This window comes from Daktulosphaira vitifoliae, unplaced genomic scaffold (assembly GCF_025091365.1).
Source record: "Daktulosphaira vitifoliae isolate Bord-2020 unplaced genomic scaffold, ASM2509136v1 Scaffold_5, whole genome shotgun sequence".
NCBI classification, from domain to species: Eukaryota; Metazoa; Arthropoda; class Insecta; order Hemiptera; family Phylloxeridae; genus Daktulosphaira; species Daktulosphaira vitifoliae.
This window is the reverse complement of record NW_026099576.1, coordinates 26,119,725-26,146,725: the sequence shown is the minus strand read 5'-3', so window position 1 is coordinate 26,146,725 and position 27,001 is coordinate 26,119,725. Positions and strand designations below refer to the sequence as shown.

The following is a 27,001-nucleotide window of genomic DNA, read 5'->3' as shown; positions in this document are numbered from 1 at the left end:
AATATGAGTGTACTATTCATATTTTTTTATAAAGTGAACTGCTTTATAAAAAAATTTTAATTACTGGTAAAATTTAAAGATTGATTGTATTACCTGGTTTACACTGAGTGTTAGCATCTCCAACATAGCCTGGAATACATTGGCATGACATTGTTCTATAAGGTAAAGTATCAACTACAGTACATTCAGCATATAAGCCGCATGGTTTTATTTCAATACAAGGGTTACGACATACTCCATTAAAGCATGCTAATTTACTTGGACAATCAGAATCCATAGTACATTGTGGTTGAATTGCAACTGGTTCTAAAACAAAAATTATGTTTATAATCATTCTGTAATAATAATATTAATCATTATGTGTATGCATATTGATAATAAATCAAATAATGTGATATTAATAATTTTTAAACTTTAAATATATAAATACCTAAATTGCAAGATACATGAGGGTTTCCAATGTAACCTGGAGGACATTTACAAGATGCAATGTGATTCGCAACATTACATAATGCAGTCAGTGCACAATCACATGGACTTTGACAGTGTTGATTTCTACAAGCTAATGTCGAAGGGCAGTCGAAATCATCTGTGCATTCAGGTCTTAAACATTCATTAAATGGATCACCTTCATATGATGGAGGACAATAACATTTAGCTCTATGATATGAATCTGGAAGACATAATGCATTTATACCACAATGTGTGTATGCACATGGATTAACGCAGTCACCGTTGACACATGATTTATCTGGTGGGCAATCCGTATCGGCACGACAGCCAACTGAATATACAAAAATATGTTAATAAAAATTATACTATGAAAAAAAAATTAATGATTCATACTTTCAACGCATTGGGTTTGAGCGTTTCCAGTCATTCCATCTTTACAAGTGCATACAGGCCTATGTTTTTGAACAAAACACAAAGCGTTTCTGGCACAAATATCTGATTCTTGACATGGATTTTTACACTTATAATTTATACAAATTTTATCATTTGAACATTCATTATCACTTGTACATTCTGGTTTAGGTTCTATAAATGTATAAAAGTAAATTAAATTTTGTTAAAAAGTATATCAAATGAAAATTCATGCATTTTTCTAGTAATTAATACCTGGAGGTGTGTGTTGTACTATACATTGCAGCTTTGGTTCTCCGTAGTATCCTGGTGGACATGAACAAACTGCATTATGATTTACGACCTGGCATATTGCATTTAATCCACAGACATCTCTACAAGGATCTTGGCATTTTTGATTAAAACAAGCTTTGTCTCTAGGACAATCTTGGTTTATTATGCATTCTGGATAAATGCATGATGCTACTTCTCCTATAACTCTACATTGACCATTAATACTACATGGTGATGGGTTACATGGATCTCGTGGTATCACTATAATATAAATGAATATTAATTGTAATAAAATAGAACTTCTAAAATCATTAGTTTTATAAATTTTACTTGGTTGTTCTTTGCATTCAACAAATGGATCTCCAACTGTTGGAAGTGGACATGAACAGACAGGACTATGATTTAAAGTTTGACATATTGCTTGATATCCACACACACCAGGACATGGATCAACACATTTTGTATTTATGCAAGCTCTATTACGAGGACAATCAGAACTAATGACACATTCAGGTCTGCAACCGCTGGTTGAAGGAGAACCTTCGTAACCAGTTAAACATTCACAAACAGCAGCGTCATTCATAACACGGCAAAGAGTATTTGGTCCACATGGTGACGGCACACATGGATTAGATGGAACTGGGTCTACAAATTTTCATTAGTTATAAATATATTGTTATCAATTTTTAAGCAAAACAGTTCTAAATATTTTAAATAATTTATAGCAGGGGTTTTATTAAATTCATATTATTTACCAAATGTTTTAATTGGTTGACAATATTGGAAAGGATCGCCAGTCAAACCTTCTGGACAAGAGCATATTGCTAAGTGATTCGAGACATAACATATAGCTGCTACACCACAAGTACCAGGACAAGGATCTTGACATTTATTTCGAATACAAGCCTTATTCATTGTGCAGTCGGAACTGACAAGACATTCTGGACGACACGATTCATATGGATTTCCTTGATATTCAGGTAAACATTCGCAAATGGGATAATTCTGTTCAACACGGCACCTTGCATTAGGCCCACAAGGTGATGGGTAACACGGATCAGCGGGTGATGTTGGTGTTGGTTCCACAGCTATTAAAGTTTAAAAATTATAACGTTAGGTTATAACTCAATAAAATTCAGTGTTATTTGTTTATACATGAGTATAAAACAAATAAAAGCTGAAGCATGCAAAGACATTATCGTGTCTTAATGTAATCGTGCATTAAACATAAAAACATGCAATATTTAAAAAAAGCATGCTGTCGCTAAATGTGTTACAATTATGAATTATATTTAATGCCTATTTTTATAAATATGTTTGAACCATTGAAGTTTCATTATATAGCTTAAATTTAAATTTTACTTATATCTAAAACTATGCTAACTTAAAACTAATTAATAATATAATATTATATTGGGTAATGTAAAGCTGAAAATAGTTGTAATTAAAAAATTAATTTCAATAATATAATTATTATTCAACATCAGTCGTAGCTTACACATTGTTGGCTGAATATAACATGATACAAAAGGATTTCCAACAAATCCTCGAGGACATATACATTGAGGGATATGATTGAGTACATAACATTCAGAATTCAATCCACATGAGCCTATACATGGATCCCTACACTTCATGTTATAACAGGCTAAGTTAGATCTACAATCACTATTCGATATACATTCTGGTCGACATTGCGGGGGAGATCCTAGATAATTGGGAAGGCATGTACAAGTATAGGAATTGGAAGTTACACGACATTCGGAATACGGACCACAAGGACTAGGAATACAGAGATTAATTGGCTTTTGCAGAGGTTTGACAACTGAAAATTGTAAAAATAAAATAATTAATTCATTATATTTATTGAAAATCAGTACTTGATCTATAGATCAATTAGTAAATATTAAATCATTTTAGTACAAATACCTGGATAACTACATTTAGAGAACGGATCTCCTATCATGTAAATAGGACAACTACAAATAGCATTATGATTTAAAACATGGCATTCTGCATTAATTCCACATGTTCCTGGACAAGGATCTCTACATTTTTGATTCAAGCAAGCAGTATTCATTGAACAATCAGAATTAACTAAACATTCAGGGCGACAATTGGGTGGGCTACCATAGAATGATTGTAAGCAAGTGCACACTGCTTGGTTATTTATTTCTCGACATACACTATTTGGTCCACACGGAGAAGGAGAACAAGGATTTTTGATGATTTGTTCTTGTAATATTTGATGACACATTATGAATGCATTTCCTGTCATTCCAATTGGACAATGGCACATTGGTATATGATTGTAAACCTCACAAGTTGCAGCAATTCCACATGCATCTTGACATGGATTAACACATTTGTTTTTAACGCAAGCCTTATCTTTAATACAATCATCATTGATCACACACTCTGGTCGACAGCCTCTATTAGGATCTCCTTGATAGCCAGCTATACATTGACAATTTCCTTTTCTGCAAGTAGCACCTGGCCCGCAAGGTGAAGGATCACATGGGTCAGTATACTGAGGTTTTGGAGCTAAAAAAAATAATTAAATTTTAATTAATATCAATCTAATAAATTCGTTTTTCATAAATAAAAATTTAATTTTCTTACGAGATGATGGTTTGATATAACAGCTAACAAATGGATCTCCTACATAACTAACTGGACATGAACACAACAGAATATGATTAATAACACTACATTCTGCGTTATAACCACAAGAACCTGGACATGGATCTTTACATTTGTTATTGATACAAACCATATTGCTATGACATTCTGCATTAATAACACATTCTGGTCTGCAATTTGGCGGTCTACCAATATAAGTTGGCATACAGGAACAAGATGGCGTATTTCCGTGTGCTACACATTGAGAATGTGGACCACATGGTGAGGGAATGCAAGGGTTTACAATTACATCTTGAAGTGGTTGATCTAAAATAATTCCATTATAATCCAAAATTATACATTGTAATGTTTATTATAAGAATTTATAATTCAAATATACATACTCTGTATTAGTGTACAGAGAATCAATGGATCTCCCGTATAACCTTGAATACATTTACAAATTGGATGGTGATTGAACGTTTGACAATGTGCGTATTGTCCACATCTACCTGGGCATGGATCAACACACTTTTGATTTATACAAGCAAGGTTGTTTGCACATTCAGAACTTGTGGTACATTCGGGTCTGCATCCTGGCGGTGTTCCAATGTATGAAGGTAAACAAGAACAAATAGCTTGGCCATTATTTTCTCTGCATACACTATTTGGACCACATGGCGTTGGAATACACGGATAATGAAATTCTGCTTCAATTTCTATGATAAGAATTAAATTACCTTACTATAATGTAAATAACATGTTTAGTTATATTTATATTTGTTGTATTATTTTAATTCATTTTAAAGTATTAAAGTATTAAGAATCGAAATAATTTCGACTTTAGGCAATTTTTCTTATATCTAGAAAATTTGTTCATCTATATCAAATTTTTTTATTAGTACATGTTAAAAAAATAATGACAGAAAGCAAAAATATTATGAGATCGCTTTTGAAATCTTAATTGAACTTAACATTTAACTTTAAAAAAGTTAAAAAGCCGAATAAGAATGGGCTTTTTAATTTTATAAGGTCAAATTTTAAGTTTTGGTTAAAGTTTTAAAAGTAATTTCATAATACTTTCGATTTCTAACATTTTTTTTTTGAAAAAAAATCGATAGAGGTCAACTAACTTACTAGATATAGTAACGATTTAGAAAAACCGGAATAATTTCGATTCCTAGCCCTTATTTATCTAGTAGTTGTAATGAAGCATAATTACGTTGGGGTAATATAAGTTTACAATAACTATATGGATCTCCAGTATAGCCATTTAAGCAAGTGCACATTGGAATGTGATGTATAGTTTGACATTTAGCATTACTTCCACATGTTCCTGGACAAGGATCTCTACATTTATTAGCCATACATGCTTTGCTGGGTGCACAATCTGTATTAACTGTACATTCTGGATGACAGCCTTCATAAGGATCTCCGTAATATTCAGGTAAACAGACGCATGACCCAACATTATTTTGTTCCTTACATAACGCGTTAGGACCACACGGTGATGGTATACATGGGTTAATTATTTCTTCAGGAATTGGTTCAGCTGTAAATAATACATATTTCAGATAAACTACAATAAAAATATAAAAATAAAAGAAAATTGTTAGATCTAATAGTAATTTTATTTATTGATTTACCTTGAAGTACACATTGTGTAAATGGATCCCCGTTAAATCCTTGGGGACAAGTGCATCTTGGCGTATGACTAATTACATTACATATTGCGTTAGGTGCACACACACCTGGACATGGATTTTTACATTTTAAGTTTATACAAGCCAAATGGTTAGGACATTCACTATTGCTAATACATTGTGGTCTACAGTTTGGTGATGTGCCTACGTAATCTGGTAAACATGTACATGAAGGAGAATTTCCACGATTTTGACATTGAGAATATGGCCCACATGGAGAAGGTACACAAGGGTTTTGCATAGGCTCTGGCGGTACTATATAAAAACAATAAATAAATTATAATAGACATTAATTATAGTTATTTATGTTTGTAAAATTTATAATTTTACATTGCAATATGTAGCATTTAGAAGTTGGATTTCCCGTTAAGCCTGAGGGACATGTACAATGAGGTCGATGACTTATAGTATGACATTGTGCATTTTCTCCACAAGTACCTGGACATGGGTCTCGACATTTTTGATTTGAACATTCTCTATCAAGCCTACAATCTGAGTCAATAGTACATTCAGGATGACAAGAAGGCGGAGAACCAAAGAATTCACTCAAACATGAGCACATTGCATAACCATTTACATCTTTGCACTCGCTGTAAGGGCCACATGGAGAGGGTTGACAAGGATTTTGTTCAACAGGAGCTATCACAATTAAATTGACATTTTAATTAGTAATCTTTCTTAAATGCATCAATAATATATAAACTACCTTGGAATGGTAAACATTGGGAGAATGCATTTCCAGTCATCCCTTGAGGACAAGTACACATAGGAATATGACTATAAACGTTGCATAAAGCATTTTGCCCACAAGTTCCAGGGCATGGGTCTGCACATTTTTGTTTAATACAAGCTTTGTTTAGAGGACATTCATTGTTATGAACACATTCAGGTCTACAAATACTGTATGGGTCCCCAAGATACTCTGGAAAACATGTACATATTCCATTTTTACACGATGCATTCGGACCACAAGGTGATGGATTACATGGATCTGATTGTTGCTGGTTAGGAGCTAAAAATTGAACCAGATATTGTTAGTGAAATTCCAAAAATCAAACATGTAAATATATATACGTAGATTCTTTTAATACTAGCCACTCGTCTTCTCTTAAAAGAGTAACTTATGTAAAAAAAAATTATTTTTGTTTTGTATATTTCTCGATTTATTAACTATTAATTATTTTATTTAATTATTCCTTAAACCTTATAATGGTGTCAAATTGATCTTTTTAAATGGCAACTTTCATATTTAAATAACCCATTATATAAAAAATGATTTAATTAAGAAAATAACTGATCAATAACAACTTTTGAACCAATATTTTGGAAGTTATGAAGATTTTAAATGTACATTGGAGAATAGACTAAGATGTGAGTACTTTTATAACTAGATATTTCTCAGCCGGAACCCTCTTCCTCTTCCTTGTATAAAAATGTTAATTACTTTCGAAATATTAGTCTAAAAGGTGTTATTAACCAGTAATTTTCTTAATTAGATCATTTATTTAATAAGCTAGTTAAAAATATGTGTTACCATTTCAAAAAATAATGTTATAAGGAATGAATTAAAAATGTAATTAATAACTGATAAATTAAGAAATATAATTAACTGAAAAATAATTTTATTTTATATTTTAAGAGAAATCGAATAGATAGCTTAAAAGAATCACGAATCACTCTGTGTATATATATTTTTTTAAACTTAATGATAGATACATACGTTGTGGTTTCACATAGCAGCTTAAAAAGGGATCTCCAGTATAACTGTCAGGACAAATACAAATTGGAATGTGGTTGACTACATGGCATAAAGCATATAATCCACATACACCGGGACAAGGATCTAAACATTTTTCTTTAATACATGCTTTATTGCTAGGACATTCAGCATTAATTGTACACTCAGGTTTGCAATTTGGCGGTGAACCAAAGTATGTTGGTAGGCATGAACAAGATGGAGCACCCCCATTGTCTTGACACTGAGAATAAGGGCCACAAGGTGAAGGAATACATGGATTTTTTAGTGGTTGTGTTGGAACTGGATCGCCTAAAACATTAACAGATATTAAATTGGTTATTTTGAGTTTTGCACATTTGAAAAAAGTATTATTAAATTCTCACTTTGTATTTTATAGCAATATGTAAAAGCATTTCCAGTAAATCCAGAGTTACAAGAACATAATGGACTATGATTTAATACTTTGCAATATGCGTTTTTACCACACACTCCAGGACAAGGATCAATACATTTATGATTTACACATGCTAAATTCGATGAACATTCGGAACTTATTGTGCACTCCGGTCGGCAACTAGGTGGATTTCCAATGAATGTTGGCAAACATGAGCAAACAGGCTGGTTATTTAATACTTTACACTGGCTATTCGGACCACATGGTGATGGCATGCAAGGGTAAACTGGTTCTGCTTGAAGAACTTTTATAGATAAAATAATTTTTGGAAATATTATATTTTAATTTTAAATTAACTATTTTCGTTTAATTTTATATGAAATTTATTACTTACTTTGAGTTGGAATAAAGTTACACGACTGATATGGATTTCCTGTGTAACCAGGATTACACGTACAAGTAGCTGCATGGTACACAACATTACATTCTGCATTAAGACCACAAGTTCCAGGACAAGGATTTGCGCATTTATTTTGAATACAAGCTTTTGTTGTATCACAATCTGTATTGATTATACATTCAGGTCTACATCCATCATAAGGATTGCCAAAATATCCTGGATAACAGCTGCAGGAGCCGGCATTATTTTGTTCATGACATATTGCGTTTGCACCACAAGGTGATGGTATACATGGATGAATATTTTCTTCCCTAACTGGTATATCTATTATTAAACATAAATTTTAATTATCTAATATCATTTTATAAAGTCTTTTTTTTTTCAAAAATACCTTGTTGGACATAGCATTGTGCCATAGGATTCCCTGTGTAACCATGAATGCAATAGCACATCGGCGAATGACTTATAACACGACATATAGCATTTTGTCCACATATTCCAGGACAAGGATCTTTACATTTCATATTAATACAAGCCAAATTATAAGGACATTCACTATTGCTTATGCATTCTGGTCTACAATTAGGCGGAGAACCGGTATATTCAGGTAAACATGAACACGATGGAGATGATCCTTGAACTTTGCATTGGGAATATGGACCACAAGGTGATGGTATACAAGAGTTGATGGATTCATGTTCAATTATTGCTAAACAATTATGTTCAAATCATTTAATATAATACTGGATAATGAATAATCAGTAATGGTTAAGTATAATTATTTAACTTACGTATTTCAGAGCATCGAGTAAAAGCGTTTCCAGTTAAACCTGGAAGACAACTGCAATGTGGATTGTGATTAACAACATGACACCTTGCACCAATTCCACATACACCAGGACATGGATCACGACACTTCTGATTACTGCAAGATTTGCTTGGAATACAATCAGAATTAACAATACATTCTGGATGGCATAACGGTGGACTACCGATAAAACCAGGAATGCAACTGCAAATTGCTTGTTGATTTGTTTCATAACAATTGCTATTTAGGCCACAAGGTGATGGTGTGCAAGGATGATATTCAATTACCGCTGCTAATTTTAATTAAAAAGAAATTATGTTTAATATTAATTATATATTAAACTTTCATTAAAAATTACTTTCATAAGGACGACATTCTACTAATGCATTTCCATTCATACCCTCTGGGCACCTACACATTGGTACGTGATTATATACTTCACAAATTGCATATTCTCCGCACATGGGGCATGGATCACTGCATTTATATTTAATACAAGATTTATTTCTTGGGCATTCATCATTGATTACACATTCTGGTCTACAACCAGTATTTGGATCTCCTACGTATTCGGGACGACATGTACACAATCCATTATTACACAATGCATTGGGACCACATGGTGATGGATTGCATGGATCTCGAATCGGTTCAATAGTTTCTAAGAATATTGTATAAATTATTAATTACTAGAATAAATTATTCAACTAAACATAAATTATTTATTACTAACCATCTTGTGGTTTAGGCGAACAATAACTGAATGGATCACCTACAAAACCATCAGGGCAATAGCAGTTTGGAGTATGATTTAATACCGAACATAATGCTTCGGAACCACAAGATCCAGGACAAGGATCTCTGCATTTTTCATTTATACAAGCTTTATTACTAGGACATTCCGCTGACAGCAAACATTCTGGTCTGCAATTTGGAGGATTTCCTGTGTACTGTGGTAAACATGTACATGAAGGATAACCGTTGTTATCTCGGCAAACAGAATAAGGCCCACAAGGATTTGGCTGGCATGGATTAGTAAATACAATTTCATTTTGTTGAAGCGGTGGTTCTATACAAAAATAAATTAAAATAATTTATTTTACCTAAATTATATTGTATTCCAATGTGTTTGTATTAATAAGTTATTTAGAATCATTATATTATTCTATTGAAAATATATTGAATTATATATATTAAAAAGGGAGTTAGCCTGGTCTAGTGAGCAGAAACGTATATTTCGGTGCACGGGTTATATACCAATAGTGCTATTCAATTATTTTTTTAATTTTCTCATTGGTGGTGTATGGTCTCTAGTGCAAGCCGACCATAATACTCATTCCATTCATCATTGACCTAACTAAGTACCATTTTTGATTCCTTAACATGTGAATGAAGGACACTGTTCTCTGTAGCATTTCAAGTTCGGGAAATAGAAAGATGTAAAAATGATCATTTTTTTTTATACATTATTCTATTGAATATACGAAAGTAAAATGATTTAAATAAAAAAGGAAAAGTATTAATACAATTTTAAAAGGTACACAAAGTTATTTACTTGATATTTGATAACATTGCGTGAATGGATTTCCAGTATAATCTATGTTACACATACAAATAGGTCTATGATTAATAACTTGACATTTAGCATTACTACCACACATTCCAGGACATGGGTCCACACAATGTTGTTTAATACATGCTTTATCATGTGAACATTCTGTACTTATGACACACTCTGGTCGACAGTTGGGTGGATTGCCAACATAATCCGGAATACAGGAACATACAGCTTGTTCGTTAATTTCTCTACATTGACTATTAGGTCCACACGGCGAAGGATTGCATGGGTTAGTTGGTATTGGTGGAGTATCTAATATAAAATATGAATCATTAACTCAATTAAATATTATATTTCTATTTTAAAAGTACTAAGTTACATAAAATAAATTTACTAAGGTAAAAATAATTATTTACCTTGAGGTATAATAGAGCAATATTTAAATGGATCCCCGGTATAACCAATGTAACAAGAACACATTGGAACATGATTAATTGTATGACATTCAGCATTATAACCACATGTTCCTGGACATGGATTTTCACATTTATTACTTCTGCATACCTCATTTTGTGGACAATCAGAGTTGACCACGCATTCTGGTGAACATCCAACATATGGATCACCAAAATATTCCGGTAAACATTGACATGCGCCAGCATTGTTTTGTTCTTTACATAGAGCATTTGATCCACATGGTGAAGGTAAACAAGGCGAAAGTGGCGTTTCGGGTGGCGTTTGTTGTATTTCTTGAACATAACATTGTATAATAGGATTTCCTGTAAAACCTGGTAAACAGGAACATCTTGGAGCGTGACTTATTACTCTACACTCTGCATTTAATCCACAAGATCCAGGACATGGGTCTTGACATTTCAGATTCATACAAGCCAAATTGTAAGAACAATCACTATTTGTCGAACACTCAGGTCTACAATTCGGAGGTAAGCCTATATATTGTGACAAACAGGAGCATGATGGTTGTCCTCCAATATCTTGACACTGAGCATTATAGCCACATGGTGAAGGGTTACATGGATTTTCTGTGATTTCTTCTACAGGAGCAGCCACTAAGGTGTAATATAAATTTATAATAAATTTAAAACATATCTTAATTTTGTGTTTCTTACATATGGGATAGCAATGACTTAATGCATCACCAGTTAGTCCAGGTTGACAGTTACACATAGGACTGTGATTAATAACATGGCATGTAGCTCCAACTCCACACATACCAGGGCACGGATCTATACATTTCTGATTATTACAAGCTTCATTTTGAGCGCAATCTGAATTTGTCATACATTCAGGTCTACAAGCAGGCGGAGTTCCCATATAAGGAGGCACACATGAACATATAGCATGACCATTTATTTCCTTGCATTGGCTATAAGGTCCACATGGAGATGGAACACATACGTTGGTATATAGTGATTGGTCTACAAATCCATATTTGAATTTAAATACTAGTATTTTAAAAAAGTAGGTGATAAAATAATTTACCTTCGACTGGTTTGCATACTACAAATGCATTTCCAGACATATTTTCAGGACATTTGCATATAGGAATATGATTGTAAACATTACATACAGAATTTTGACCACATACTCCTGGACATGGATCCTTACATTTTCGCTGTATACAAGCTTTATCAAATGAACAATCGTTGTTTAATACACATTCTGGTCTGCATCCGACATAAGGGTCTCCTTGGAATTCCTTTAAACAATTACAAATACCATTGTTACATTCTGCATTAGGACCACAAGGTGATGGATTACAAGGATCATCATTTTCTACAGGTATTTCTAAACAAAAATACAATAATTAAAATACTATTATTAGGATGTTTTAGGATAATTTTTTAACATACGTTCTTGAGGTTTTGGATAACAACTTGTAAATGGATCACCAGTCATTTCAAATGGACATGTACACATTGGTGTGTGCATAATTACATTACATTGAGCATTAAAGCCGCAAGATCCTGGGCAAGGATCTCTACAGTGCTCAGATATACAAGCTTCATTTAATGAACACTCAGAGTTAACGACACATTCAGGTCTACAATTTGGAGGATTACCAATATATTGAGTAAGACAACTGCATGATGGTATTCCTCCATTGTTGATGCATTGTGAAAAAGGTCCACAAGGGGAAGGTATGCATGGATTAGTAACTTCCTCAGAAATAGCTTGAGGAACTTGAAATAAAAAAAAAAGTAATTAACATAAAGTATTAAATTAAAGTAAATTAATACAAACATACTTGGTATTAGGTAACAATATGAAAATGGGTCACCAGTATATTTATTATGACACGTACAAATTGGACTATGATTGATAACTTTGCAATTAGCATGTTCACCACATACGCCAGGGCATGGATCAGAACATTTTTGGTTTATACAAGCTAGATGGTATTGACACTCAGAGTTTGTTAAACATTCTGGTCTACAACCCGGTGGAGTACCCACATAATTTGGTAAACATGAACATACAGCTTGCTGATTTATTTCACGGCATTGACTATTTGGTCCACATGGTGTCGGAGTACATGGATACATAGGCTGTATTTCAGTTTCTAAACAATTAAATGATAATATTTAATAAAAGACTTTAGATGGAATATTCAATAATAATTACGCTGAGGTGGAATAATATGACAATGTCGGAACGGATCTCCCGTATATCCGTTGAAACAAGTACACATAGGTATGTGATTAACTACTTGACAATCAGAGTTTTGGCCACAGGTTCCAGGACATGGATCCTTACATTTGTTCATCATACAAGCTTTGCTAGATATACAATCAGAGTTGATTGTGCACTCTGGTCTGCAACTTTCATATGGGTTTCCGAAGTATTCTGGTAAACACGAACAAGACCCTGCACCATTATTTTCTTTACAAACTGCATTAATGCCACATGGTGATGGTACACATGGGTTAATATATTCTTGAAGCACATGTGTTTCTAAAGTAAATATATTTTTTTTAATTATTATTTTTATTTTAAAATGTTTATATGGTGTGTTACCTTGTTTTAAAATACATTGTACAAATGGATTTCCAGTATAGCCTTCTTGACAACGGCATATAGGAGAATGACTTATTGTTTGGCAAATAGCATTAAATCCACATGTTCCCAAACATGGGTCACGACATTTCATATTTATACAAGCTAATGTATACGTACAGTCACTATTTGTAACACATTCAGGTCTACAATTAGGAGGACTTCCAATATATTCTGGAAGGCATGAACATGATGGTGAATTGTTATTCACTTGACATTGTGAGTATTGGCCACATGGCGATGGTATGCAAGGATTACTAAGTGGTATTTGAACGTCAGCAGCTATTTAACAAAAAAATAAGTGTTACATTTAACAGAAACTAAACTAATATTTAAAGTTATAAAATGTTGAAGTTTTTAAGAGTTCAATTAACTTACGAATTTGGTAACAATTTATAAATGCATTTCCAGTATATCCAGGTAAACAGCTACACATAGGGTTGTGATTTATAGTTTTACAATTGGCATTAATACCACAAGTTCCAGGACATGGATCTACACATTTTTGGTTGGAACATGCTTGATGCAGTCTACAATCAGAATTTGTAATACACTCAGGTCTACACATAGGAGGAATGCCTGTATAGCCTGATACGCAGGAACAAATTGCTTGTCCTTTAGCACTATTACACTGACTATATGGACCACATGGCGACGGATTACAAGGTTCATAAGTTTCTGGTTCTATGTTTATAATCATAACTTTAAATTTTATAGACAAAAATATAATTTACTTTAGTTGTTACCATTTTGTTGTACTGTACACATTATAAATGCATTTCCCACCATTCCTTTCGGACAACTACACATTGGTATATGGTTATAAACATTGCATACAGCACTTATACCACATGTTCCAGGACAAGGATCTTTGCATTTATTATTCATACATGCTTTATCTCTCTGACAATCGTTATTTAAAATACATTCAGGTCTACACTCGGTATAGGGATCACCAATGAACTCATTTATACAAGAACATTGACCATTATTACAGATTGAATTTGGTCCACATGGATTGGGGTTGCATAGATCAGTATATACTGGAACGTCTATTGAACATTTATTAGTTAAATTATTAATAATAATAAGTAATAAATTAAATTAATGAAATCTTACCTTGTTGAGATGGTTTCATATCACACTTAATAAATGGATTTCCATCATACCCAACAGGACAGACACACATAGGAATATGGTTAATAACATTACAATGAGCTCCCCATCCACATGAGCCTGGACAAGGATCAACACATTTTTCTCGAATGCAAGCTTCGTTGCTAGGGCATTCCGTATTAATTACGCATTCAGGTCTACAATTAGGTGGACTACCGATATACGTTGATAAACATGAACACGAAGGAGAACCACCACGATCTTTGCATTCAGAATATGGACCACAAGGAGATGGAATACATGGATTGGTGTAAACAGGATCATATTGTGGTTGGACTGGTGCTGGTGTTTGATAACATATTGAAAATGGATCTCCAACAAAACCAGATCCACATGTACATATTGGATTATGATTAATCACTTTGCAATTTGCGTTTTGACCACATCTATCGATGCATGGATTTACACACTGATGATTTATACAAGCGAGTTCAAAAGTACACTCAGAATTTGTTAAACATTCTGGTCTACAACCGGGTGGAGTGCCCACATAATTTGGTAAACATGAACATACAGCTTGCTGATTTATTTCACGGCATTGACTATTTGGCCCACATGGTGTCGGAGTACATGGATACATAGGCTGTATTTCAGTTTCTAAACAATTAAATGATAATATTTAATAAAAGTCTTTAGATGGAATATTCAATAATAATTACGCTGAGGTGGAATAATATGACAATGTCGGAACGGATCTCCCGTATATCCGTTGAAACAAGTACACATAGGTATGTGATTAACTACTTGACAATCAGAGTTTTGGCCACAGGTTCCAGGACATGGATCCTTACATTTGTTCATCATACAAGCTTTGCTAGATATACAATCAGAGTTGATTGTGCACTCTGGTCTGCAACTTTCATATGGGTTTCCGAAGTATTCTGGTAAACACGAACAAGACCCTGCACCATTATTTTCTTTACAAACTGCATTAATGCCACATGGTGATGGTACACATGGGTTAATATATTCTTCGAATACAGGGTTATCTAAAATATTTTAATAATTTAATTAATATTAATATAATTATAATAGTAATAAATATTTTTAATCTTATTTTTACCTTGTTGTGGTGAGCATATTGAGAATGGATCACCAACATATCCATTCGGACATATGCAATGGGCGGTGTGACTCACTATTCGGCACTCGGCATTCTGAGCACATGCTCCAATACATGGATTTTTGCATTTCATACTAATACATGACAAATTTATCGGACATTCACTATTAGTTAAACATTCAGGTTTACAATTAGGCGGTGTTCCAATATATTCTTGCAGGCATGTGCAAGTTGGAGAATTATTATTATGTTTGCATTGTGAGTATGGACCGCATGGTGAAGGTATACACAAATTACTTTCTAATTGCGGTATAGAAACCGCTAAAAATAAAAATTAGACAAAATTTATTAAACAAAGTTTAGAATAATACATTTAAAATATTAATTTGAAAATTTCTTACGTATGGGATAACATCTCACAAAAGGATTTCCTGTTAAGCCTGGTATACAACTACATATTGGACTATGATTAATTACTTGGCATTTAGCTCCTACACCACATACTCCGGTACACGGGTCAAAGCATTTTTGATTGGAACATGCCTTATTTAAATGGCAATCAGAATTTATGATACATTCAGGATGACAAGATGGCGGTACACCTTGGTAACCATTTATACAAGTACAAACTGCCTGTCCATTAATCTCTCGGCAAAGACTATTAGGACCACATGGAGATGGATTGCATGGATAAATTTCTTCAGTGACTATTTAAGACATTTAATTAATAAAAATATGAAGGAGAACTTTATTTAATTTACCATCTTGTATTTGAGAACAAATTGTAAATGCATTTCCTTCCATATTTTCAAGACAACGACACATCGGTATATGATTGTAAACTTCACAAATGGCATTTATACCACAAGTTCCTGGACATGGATCCTTGCATTTATTTTTTATGCAAGCTTTAGTTTTGTCACAGTCATTGTTAATTACACATTCTGGTTTGCAGCCAGAATATGGATCTCCATAGTATTCTTTAATACAAGTACATATTCCATTGTTACAAACTGCATTTGGACCACATGGTGATGACTGACAAGGATCAACAGATTCTGGAACTATATTGAAAATTATGTGTTACACAATTATTTTACTAATATTTACTATATATTTATCTTACCATTTTGAATGGGTCTAATTGTGCATATTGTAAACGGATTTCCCATATATCCTTCAGGGCATATACAATTTGGCGTATGGTTGATAACGTTGCAATAAGCATTTATTCCACAAGATCCAGGACATGGATCTTGACATTTTTCACGTATGCATGCTAAATTATTTTGGCAATCGTTATTTATTATACACTCTGGTCTACAATTTGGAGGGTTTCCAAAGTATTGTGGTAAACATGAACATGATGGAACACCACCATTATCTCTACATTCTGAATATTGCCCACAAGGTGAAGGGATACATGGATTTACATACATAACATCTTGCTGTGGTGGTAAAGGCGGTGGAGGTTTAGGATAACAACGAGAAAATGGATCTCCTTCATATCCTGGTTTACAAGTACAAATAGCACTATGTTTTACGGGTTTGCAATTGGTATTCAAACCACAAGGACCTGGACATGGATTAGTGCATTTTTGATTAACACATATAAAACTTTCATTACATTCAGAACTTATGACACATTCTGGTCTACAACCAGGAGGACTTCCTTGATATGAGGGAAGACACGAACATACTGCTTGGCCATTAACTTGTTTACATTGGCTGTTTGGACCACATGGTGATGGGTTACAAGGATTAACAGGTTCTGATTGTACTATTTATTCAAAATTAAATATATTTAAATAAGTCAAAGTATAATATATATGTATACAAAATTATATTACATACTTTGAGGTGGTATTATTGAACAATATTTAAAAGGATCTCCTGTGTAGCCATTATAACAAGTACACATTGGAAGATGATTAACAACCAAGCAGTCTGCATTTTGTCCACATGATCCTGGGCATGGGTTTTGACATTTATTTCTAATACAAGCTTTGTTTGATATACAATCTGTATTAAGAGTACACTCATATCGACATCCATCATATGGATTTCCTAAATAGCCTGGCAAACAGCTGCAAGATCCTGCGCCATTTTGCTCTTGACATATAGCATTTAAACCACATGGAGATGGATCACACGGTGAAACATGTATGACTGCTATAGGTTCATCTGTATGAAAAAAAATTTGTTTCAACTAATTTTCTCCTAACGATTCTAAAAAATATAGAACAAACCTTGTTGGACGCTGCAAAGAATAAATGGATCACCGATGTATCCAGGTAAACACAAACATCTCAATGTATGACTGACAACTTGACAAACTGCATTTTGGCCACATGATCCAGGACATGGATCTTTACATTTCATATTGACACAAGCTTTGTTGTATGGGCATTCACTATTGGATATACATTCCGGTTTACAATTTGGAGGCGAGCCAATAAATTCTGACAAACATGTACATGATGGAGTATTTTGAGTTACTTTACATTGTGAATTAGGCCCACATGGTGATGGAACGCACGGATTACCAATTGGTTCAGGTAATGAAACTGTAAATATTTAAATATTATAACTGATATTGTATTATTATTAATAAAGTGTATAGAGTATGAAGTATCAATTTTCTTATAAGGAATAATTTTTATTATTTACAATTTCTATTTAGTAAAGACTTACAAATAATTTGGCATCGACTAAATGGATCTCCTGTCATTGATGGTGGACAACTACATATTGGTCTATGATTTATTACTTGACATTTAGCGCCAATGCCACATGTTCCTATGCATGGATTAATACATTTTTGATTTGAACAAGATTCAATTAAGTAACAATCAGAATTTATGACACACTCTGGTCGACACGATGGTGGATTACCAACATATCCATCTATGCATGAACACACTGCATGATTATTCACATCCCTACATTGACTATTTGGACCACAAGGAGATGGCACGCAAGGCTGTGTTTCTATTTGTTCTAAATAATTATTGTTTATTGAATTAATTAATTAAACTATCATAAAATACAAAATTTACCTTGAAATACAAGTTGACATTGAGTAAATGCATCACCTGCCATTCCTTGAGGGCATCGACACATAGGTATGTGATTGTACACTTCACAAATAGCATTAATGCCACAAGTTCCTGGACAAGGGTCCAAACATTTGTTTTTAATACAAGCTTTATTTCGAGAGCAATCATCATTTAAAACACATTCTGGCCTACATCCACTATACGGATCACCGTGATATCCAAACGAACAAGAACAAATACCATTATCACATACTGCATTTAATCCACATGGTGAAGGATTGCAAAGATCTGATTGTAAATCAGGAATAACTGGTAGTTGAGGTTTTAAGTAACAACTTGTAAATGGATCACCAGTATATCCTTCGGGACATTGACAGATTGGTACATGATCAAAAACATGACAATTTGCACCCATAGCACATAAACCTGGACATGGATCTCGACATTTTTGTTTTATACAAGCAAAATTGCTAATACATTCTGAATCAATTGTGCATTCTGGTCTACAATATGGCGGATTTCCAGAATATTGTGGTAAACAGCTACATGAAGGATAATCACCATTATTTCTACATTCTGCATATGGTCCACAAGGAGAGGGAACACAGGGGTTCATAGGTACTATATCATTTTCGGGCTTTGGTATTAATTGAGGAATTAAAGAGCATCGAGAGAATGGGTCTCCAGTATATCCCTGACGACATGTACATATTGGACGGTGCATAATTGATTTGCAATTGGCATTTTGTCCACATTGTCCTGGGCATGGATCGACGCAGTGTTGATTTTTACAAGCCAGATTGTATGAACAATCTTGACTTATAAGACATTCAGGACGACAGTTGGGTGGACTTCCATTATAATTCGGAAGACAGAAACATATAGGTTTATTATTTAATTCTCGACAGTCACTATAAGGGCCACAAGGAGATGGTGTACAAGGATTAATTGTATCGGCTTCTACAACTAACAAAAATAAAAATTTTCAGGTATAAAAATGTAAATTAGTAATGAAATAGAAACAAAAATTAGATGTTTTATGAAGAATGATAGAAAAGGTTACATAAATTATTATTTTCAATTATAATATAATACACATAAACTTACCTGGTTTTGTAATTATATTGCAATAATTAAATGGATTTCCAGTATATCCATAATTACATGTACAAGTAGGTGAATGATTAATTACATGACAAATAGCATTTGGAGCACATGTTCCTGGACAAGGATCCAAACATTTATTATTAATGCAAGCTTTACTAGGTGAACAGTCCGTGTTTGTTGTGCATTCTGGTCTGCACAATTCATAGGGATTCCCAATATATTCAGCTAAACATGTACATGATCCAGCTCCATTTTGTTCTTTACATATAGCATTAGTACCACAAGGTGATGGATTACAAGGGTCTAAAATTTCTTCTATTTGTTGCACTGTAATTAAATACAAAATTTTAATATTAATTTCTCAATATTTATTAATAAAATAAAATATACCATGCTGCATAGTGCATTGCGTGTAAGGGTCTCCGACGTAACCCGAATAGCATATGCAACGAGGACTATGGCTAATAACATTGCATCGCGCATTTAGGCCACATATACCAGGGCATGGATCAACACATTTCATATTTTTACATGCTAAATTTTGTTGACATTCTCCATTTATAATACATTCAGGCCTACATTGAGGGGGTGATCCAACAAAGTTTGGCAAACATGAACAAGATGGTATTTGCCCTTTAACTTGACAAATAGAGTTAGGACCACAAGGTGATGGTACACATGGATTTTCCAGTGGTAGTGGTTCGCCCAAAGCTATAATAAGTAATTAATTATTACAAATATGTATTTCATATTAAGGTATGACTTATTATTCTTGTTGTGTTTAGACGACGGGTAATAACATTACTTTTAAATTTCAAATATACTTACGAATTGGTCGACATGCGACAAATGGATTTCCCGTCATACTATTAGAGCAACTACAAATTGGCTTATGATTATAAACACGACACATAGCATTAATCCCACAGACACCTTTACAAGGATCTTGACATTTTTGATTACTACAAGCTTCATTTAAGTTACAATCTGTATTAACTGTACATTCTGGATGACAAGATGGTGGAACACCTAGGTATCCAGTTACACATGAGCATACTGCATGTCCATTTATATTTTTACATACACTATTAGGACCACATGGCGTTGGATAGCATGGATTAGTTGTTTCAATTGTATCTATAAAAACATCGTAAAATACGTATTAGAAATTTTTTTACATGCTCTATTTTTTCATGGAAAAATTATATCTTACCTTGCTGAACTACACAGTTAATGTGCGCATTACCACTTACGCCATTAGGACATCTACACATTGGTATGTGATTGTAAACTTCGCAAATTGCATTTGTAGCACAAGCTCCTGGACATGGATTTTTACATTTATTTTGCATGCATGCTTTATCTCTATCACAATCGTTGTTTAATACACATTCAGGTCTGCATCCTGTATATGGATCACCATAAAATTCATATTTACATGTACAAATGCCGTTATAACATTCAGCATTTGATCCACAAGGTGATGGATTACAAGGATCCGAATATTCAGACTGTGTTACTATATAAACACATAATGTAAAAATAAGCATGACTTCTCATTTATTATAAATAGAGTTCGTATTAAATGCATTTATAAATTTTTTTAGCATAGAAATATTTTTCGTTTTAGGGGGAATAAACCTCCTTAATCTTCTCAACACTATAACCCCAGTTAGAACACATTAATACATTAATGCAAATTTTTAAAGATTAGTGATGTGTTTAGAATAACTAAACAAAATTTTAAAATGCGAACTCTAATTTTAAAACACTAATAAAAACATTCTTAATATTGTTTATATATTTTACCTTGTGTTGACTTTATAGAACAACCATCGAAAGGATTCCCTTCATAATTATCAAAACATACACATATTGGAGTATGGTTAATAACATTGCATATTGCATTTATTCCACATGATCCCAGACAAGGGTCTTGGCATTTTTGTCTTATGCATGCTTCATTTTGTGGACATTCAGCATTTATTGTACATTCAGGACGACAGTTTGGTGGGCTTCCAATGTATTCAGATAAACAAGAACATGACGGTAATCCATTTTGTTGTCTACATTGAGAATAAGGGCCGCAAGGAGACGGGATACAAGGATTGATCTCGGTTGGTTCATTATGTGGTGGTAATGGCAAAGGCATTGCATAGCATCGAACAAATGGATCTCCAATAAAACCATTTATACAAGAGCAGATTGGGTTATGATTTACAACTTTGCAATTCGTATTTTGACCACAAGGTTCAGGACATGGATTTTCGCACTTTTGTTTAATACATGCTAAATTTGTTGAGCATTCTGAGTTTGTAACGCATTCTGGTCGACATCCTGGAGGACTTCCAACAAATGAAGGAAGACAAGAACAAACTGCTTGTTGATTAACTTCACGACATTGAGTATTTGGTCCACATGGTGATGGCTCACATGGATTTAAATACACAGCATCGATATCTAAAAATAAATTAAACAATTGTAAATATCTGATTCATTTCTTTAGTTCAACTTTATAATATCTCACCCTGAGGAGGGATTAGATGGCAATAGTTGAATGGGTCTCCAGTATATCCATTTGCACAAGAACACATGGGTAAATGACTTATTACTTGACATAGTGTATTTTGTCCACATGTTCCTGGACACGGATCTCTACATTTATTATTTATACACGCAAGACTAGATTGACAATCAGTATTTAAAATACATTCAGGTCTGCATCCTTCATATGGATTTCCAAAGTAATCAGGTAGACATGTACATGCACCAGCACCACTTTGTTCTTTACATATGGCATTTGTTCCACAAGGTGACGGTTGACAAGGATGCAAATCTTCTTGAGGAATTTCATTAGCTTAACATAGCAATTATTGTAAATTATACAGTTAAAATGAAAAATCATTACATATTAATTTAATATTGAAAATAATTTACCTTCTTGAAAAACACATTGTGAAAATGGATCGCCTGTATATCCATTTGGACATTTACATATTGGCGAATGGCTTACGACATGGCAATATGCATTTAGAGCACATGATCCCGGACATGGATCTTTACATTTATTATTCATACAAGCTAAGTTGTATGAGCATTCGCTGTTACTTATACACTCATGTTTACAATTAGGCGGTGATCCCATAAAATTTGGTAAACAAGAACATGAGGGTGATTCATCTTGAACGTTACATTGAGAGTTTGGCCCACAAGGTGATGGAATACAAGGATTTCCAACAATTTGAGGTGTGTCAAGTGCTAATTTTTTATGAAAAAATAAATTAACTAAATTCTTTTATAAATGAATAAATACTTACGTTTATTATAACATCTAGTGAAGGGTTCACCTATTTGACCAGGTGGACAACTGCATATTGGTTTGTGGTTTACAACTTGACAGTTTGCCCCAATACCACAAATACTGGGACATGGATTTCTACATTTTTGGTTAGAACATGCTTCATTGAGATTGCAATCTGAATTTATTATACATTCTGGCCTGCATAATGGGGGAGATCCTATATATCCAGATATACAAGAACATACAGCAACTCCATTAATTTGTCTACATTGGCTATTTGGGCCACATGGTGTTTGGTTACAAAGATTTGTAATTTCAATAGGAGCTAAATTGCAATATTTTTGTATATTTAACTACTTTTATTTGTTTAAAAATTTTCATTAAAATTAATTTATTTTACCATGTATTATAGGTTGACAATGAATAAATGCATTGCCATCCATTCCTTGAGGACAAGTACACATAGGGATATGATTATATACATTACAAACTGCATTTAATCCACATGTACCTTGACATGGGTCTTTACATTTATTCTTAATGCAAGTCAATTGTATTGGGCAGTCAATATTTAATATACATTCTGGACGGCAGCCATAGTATGGATCACCTTGATAATCAGGTAAACATGTACATATACCACTATTGCAAATAGCATTTGATCCACATGGTGACGGATTACACAGATCTGTTATAGGAGATCCTGTAACTATATACAACGTTTTAGCAATTTTTTCATCAACATATTAATTATTCAAAATTTACCATCTTGTTGTATCGGTATACAAAAACTAAATGGATCCCCCGTAAATCCACTTGGACAATAGCAGTTAGGAGTATGATTAATTACATTACAAAATGCTCCAACTCCGCAAGATCCAGGACATGGATCTTGACACTTTTGTCTCATACAAGACTTATCTTTAGAACATTCTTCGTTAACTGTACATTCTGGTTTACAATTGGGTGGACTACCTATAAAGTTTTCTTGACATGAACAGGAAGGATAACCATTTGTATCTTTACATTGAGAGTAAAGACCGCAAGGAGAATGTGCACATGGATTAATTGGTTCATTTTCAACTGGTAGTGTGGGTACATCTGAAAATTCGTTTTATATCCAATGATAATTAAATATGTTTTTTGTTGGTTTCAGAAACTTACATTGTATTTCATAACAACTCAAAAATGGATCCCCTGTAAATCCTGGTTTACATGAACAAATAGGACTATGATTAATTACTTTGCAATTTGCATTGGCTCCACAAGTATTAGTACAAGGATCAATACATTTCAAATTTTTACATGACTGTTCTTTTCTGCACTCAGAATTTACCACACATTCAGGTCGACAATTAGGTGGATTTCCTATATATGATGGTTTGCATGAACAAATGGCTTGATTATTCAATTGTTTACATTGACTATTAGATCCACAAGGAGATGGTTCACATGGGTTAACATCATCTACTAAAATTATATTATTAAGTTTTAAAAATTAAAAAATTGCAATTTGCTTATAAAAATTCTTTTATATTTATACATTACTTACGGTATGATGGAGGCATTGAAACACAATACTTGTATGGATCTCCAGTATATCCAGTTATACATACACATGACGGTAAATGATTTAACACATAGCAATCAGCATTTTGCCCGCAAGTTCCAGCACATGGATTTTTACATTTATTTTTTACACATGCTTTTTGTGGTGTGCAATCAGAGCTAATCACACATTCCGGTTTACATCCAATATATGGATCACCAAAATAATCTGGTAAACAGTTACATGAACCAGCACCATTATATTCTTGACAAATAGCGTTTATACCACACGGAGAAGGTACACATGGATTTATTGGTTCTTGGTAAATGGGGTTTACTAAGAAAAAAATTATATTAAATATCAACTCTGATTCTATAATAAAGGAATATACTCACCAAACAATAATAATATTTTGTTACAATTATTTAGTAAGCTTACTTTTCTTTAACATCTGTTACATGATTAGTGATAGCTATTCAAAAATTGAGCAGATATGATCAATATTATTTTGAAAAAAAACCATTATGTCTCAATAATTTTTACGAAACTATTACACTTTCCTACTTAAATTAAATAATAGCTAGTCTTACCTTAATAACTTAAGAAGAAAATCATAATTTTCAATCAATATTCGTTTTCCCTTTTTAAGTGTACCTAATTAATTATCTTATAATGTTTAAATTTAAATTGACTAAAATATAGGCATACATCTATCTAATGATAAAAGAAATACCATAAAATCTAAAAGGCATCCAATAAACACTGAACATATAATTAACGTATATTATTTACAATATACATTCAGGATCTGCTGGGAATTACTAAAATATTAACTTAAATATTGCTACATAAATTAATTAATAAATTAAATTAATTAAATTAATACTAATAGCTACGATAAATAAGTAAATATTTCCTTCTCAAAATTAAAATTTACCTTTTTTTTTAATATACATACATTCATATATATGTATATATATAGATCATAAATTAATTAAAATTAGATTAAAAATTAAAATTTAACATATGCATTGAACGTTTTAATTATAATAATATTTAAGAATCACAAAGTATAAATTTATAGCTATATAAATTAATACTTCAATGTCAAACCAATAAATTATATAAACAAAAAATATTTACAAAGTGCTTACGTATTATTATAAAGTTCTATTTAGTAAAAATGAACCAAATACATGCTTACAAGATGCAACATAGCAATAATTATCATAATTCTTGAATCTTAATTATTTTTGTGACATAAACGCATGCAATAAGTAAATATTTTGAATAAATTTGGTTCAATTAAAATAAATGACAGCATGCCAAATATTAAAAACAATCTTTATGCTTATATATGATTTATTTTCATTGCATTTTACTTTATAATTTTATTTTATGATGTATAGTTTCCTGGTGATCTATTTCAGTTAATTTATTTTATTATATATTACTGATAAATGAATGAATGAATTTATTAAGACTAATCTGCTCAACCGTTGATCATGGTAAATTTAATTAATACATTTTAGGTAGTATTCAATAAAATATTGTTTTACATTAGATAAAATTATTAATTATTAATAAAAATGTGGTGCGTTATAAAAATGCGTGTCAAATATGACATTAGATATTACGAAGAAAAATGTATTTATTTTAATAATATTAATATTAATATAAAGATTTTTGTAAGTTTTTGTTTTCATGTTACTTTGATTCATTTGTTATAAATTTTCGTCTTTTTAGACCATCTCCAAGAAATACATCAATAAAATGTTTTTTTTTTAAATAAAAAAATTATACACAAAATGATTCTATTAATGCTAGCCATTCAATATCTCTTAAAATAATAATTATCTCAAGAAAATTATTTTTGGTATTTTTTAGTTTCATATATTTCTTAATTTATCAGTTATTAATTACATTTTTAATTTATTCCTTATAGCATTATTTTTTTATATGGTAACATATATTTTTAACTAACTTATTAAATAATGATCTAGTTAAGAAAATGTTTGGTTAATAACAACTTTTAGACTAATACTTCGAAAATTATTAATATTTTATACCTAGATGGTAGGAGGATCATGCTTAAGAAATGACTAATGATAAATATTGTCATACGCATGCTCACTTTCAATCTATATTTTAAAATAGTAATAACTTTTGAAATAATATTGTTATCGACCAATCATTTTTATTAATCTTCTTCTTAATCCCAACTACTTGGGATCGGACACCCTTATTGGTAAAAATTATCAAAAATAATTTTCTTAACATAACTATTATTTTAAGAGAAATTTAGTGC

The 27,001-nt window shown here is 32.4% G+C and overlaps 1 protein-coding gene across 3 annotated transcripts in view; it reads right to left on the bottom strand.

The window, feature by feature from the left end:
• Positions 1 to 27,001, bottom strand: part of LOC126907302 (uncharacterized) — a 112,422-nt gene that overhangs the window by 9,981 nt on the left and 75,440 nt on the right. For 2 of the 3 annotated variants that reach the window (XM_050688472.1, XM_050688473.1), the window contains exons 89-141: positions 24,697 to 25,029; positions 24,309 to 24,614; positions 23,910 to 24,245; positions 23,545 to 23,853; positions 23,161 to 23,469; positions 22,781 to 23,101; positions 22,371 to 22,700; positions 21,653 to 22,303; positions 21,057 to 21,362; positions 20,672 to 20,980; positions 20,234 to 20,554; positions 19,844 to 20,170; positions 18,737 to 19,702; positions 18,372 to 18,677; positions 17,927 to 18,244; positions 17,532 to 17,861; positions 16,804 to 17,457; positions 16,439 to 16,741; positions 16,079 to 16,384; positions 15,678 to 15,998; positions 15,274 to 15,603; positions 14,558 to 15,211; positions 14,185 to 14,490; positions 13,817 to 14,122; positions 13,400 to 13,720; positions 13,007 to 13,336; positions 12,630 to 12,944; positions 12,235 to 12,564; positions 11,864 to 12,169; positions 11,491 to 11,799; positions 10,777 to 11,430; positions 10,358 to 10,672; positions 9,536 to 9,871; positions 9,161 to 9,463; positions 8,786 to 9,091; positions 8,386 to 8,703; positions 7,989 to 8,318; positions 7,584 to 7,898; positions 7,183 to 7,509; positions 6,169 to 6,474; positions 5,793 to 6,101; positions 5,406 to 5,717; positions 4,982 to 5,311; positions 4,164 to 4,478; positions 3,760 to 4,086; positions 3,067 to 3,681; positions 2,636 to 2,962; positions 1,893 to 2,225; positions 1,468 to 1,782; positions 1,120 to 1,398; positions 847 to 1,038; positions 431 to 784; positions 94 to 306 (exon numbers count right to left, since the gene is read on the bottom strand). In XM_050688472.1, coding sequence (XP_050544429.1) covers positions 94 to 306; positions 431 to 784; positions 847 to 1,038; positions 1,120 to 1,398; positions 1,468 to 1,782; positions 1,893 to 2,225; positions 2,636 to 2,962; positions 3,067 to 3,681; positions 3,760 to 4,086; positions 4,164 to 4,478; positions 4,982 to 5,311; positions 5,406 to 5,717; positions 5,793 to 6,101; positions 6,169 to 6,474; positions 7,183 to 7,509; positions 7,584 to 7,898; positions 7,989 to 8,318; positions 8,386 to 8,703; positions 8,786 to 9,091; positions 9,161 to 9,463; positions 9,536 to 9,871; positions 10,358 to 10,672; positions 10,777 to 11,430; positions 11,491 to 11,799; positions 11,864 to 12,169; positions 12,235 to 12,564; positions 12,630 to 12,944; positions 13,007 to 13,336; positions 13,400 to 13,720; positions 13,817 to 14,122; positions 14,185 to 14,490; positions 14,558 to 15,211; positions 15,274 to 15,603; positions 15,678 to 15,998; positions 16,079 to 16,384; positions 16,439 to 16,741; positions 16,804 to 17,457; positions 17,532 to 17,861; positions 17,927 to 18,244; positions 18,372 to 18,677; positions 18,737 to 19,702; positions 19,844 to 20,170; positions 20,234 to 20,554; positions 20,672 to 20,980; positions 21,057 to 21,362; positions 21,653 to 22,303; positions 22,371 to 22,700; positions 22,781 to 23,101; positions 23,161 to 23,469; positions 23,545 to 23,853; positions 23,910 to 24,245; positions 24,309 to 24,614; positions 24,697 to 25,029 — 18,900 coding nt within the window. Of the gene's footprint in view, positions 1 to 93; positions 307 to 430; positions 785 to 846; positions 1,039 to 1,119; positions 1,399 to 1,467; positions 1,783 to 1,892; positions 2,226 to 2,635; positions 2,963 to 3,066; positions 3,682 to 3,759; positions 4,087 to 4,163; positions 4,479 to 4,981; positions 5,312 to 5,405; positions 5,718 to 5,792; positions 6,102 to 6,168; positions 6,475 to 7,182; positions 7,510 to 7,583; positions 7,899 to 7,988; positions 8,319 to 8,385; positions 8,704 to 8,785; positions 9,095 to 9,160; positions 9,464 to 9,535; positions 9,872 to 10,357; positions 10,673 to 10,776; positions 11,431 to 11,490; positions 11,800 to 11,863; positions 12,170 to 12,234; positions 12,565 to 12,629; positions 12,945 to 13,006; positions 13,337 to 13,399; positions 13,721 to 13,816; positions 14,123 to 14,184; positions 14,491 to 14,557; positions 15,212 to 15,273; positions 15,604 to 15,677; positions 15,999 to 16,078; positions 16,385 to 16,438; positions 16,742 to 16,803; positions 17,458 to 17,531; positions 17,862 to 17,926; positions 18,245 to 18,371; positions 18,678 to 18,736; positions 19,703 to 19,843; positions 20,171 to 20,233; positions 20,555 to 20,671; positions 20,981 to 21,056; positions 21,363 to 21,652; positions 22,304 to 22,370; positions 22,701 to 22,780; positions 23,102 to 23,160; positions 23,470 to 23,544; positions 23,854 to 23,909; positions 24,246 to 24,308; positions 24,615 to 24,696; positions 25,030 to 27,001 lie in introns of all 3 variants that reach the window. The other variant, XM_050688470.1, reaches the window with a different exon arrangement.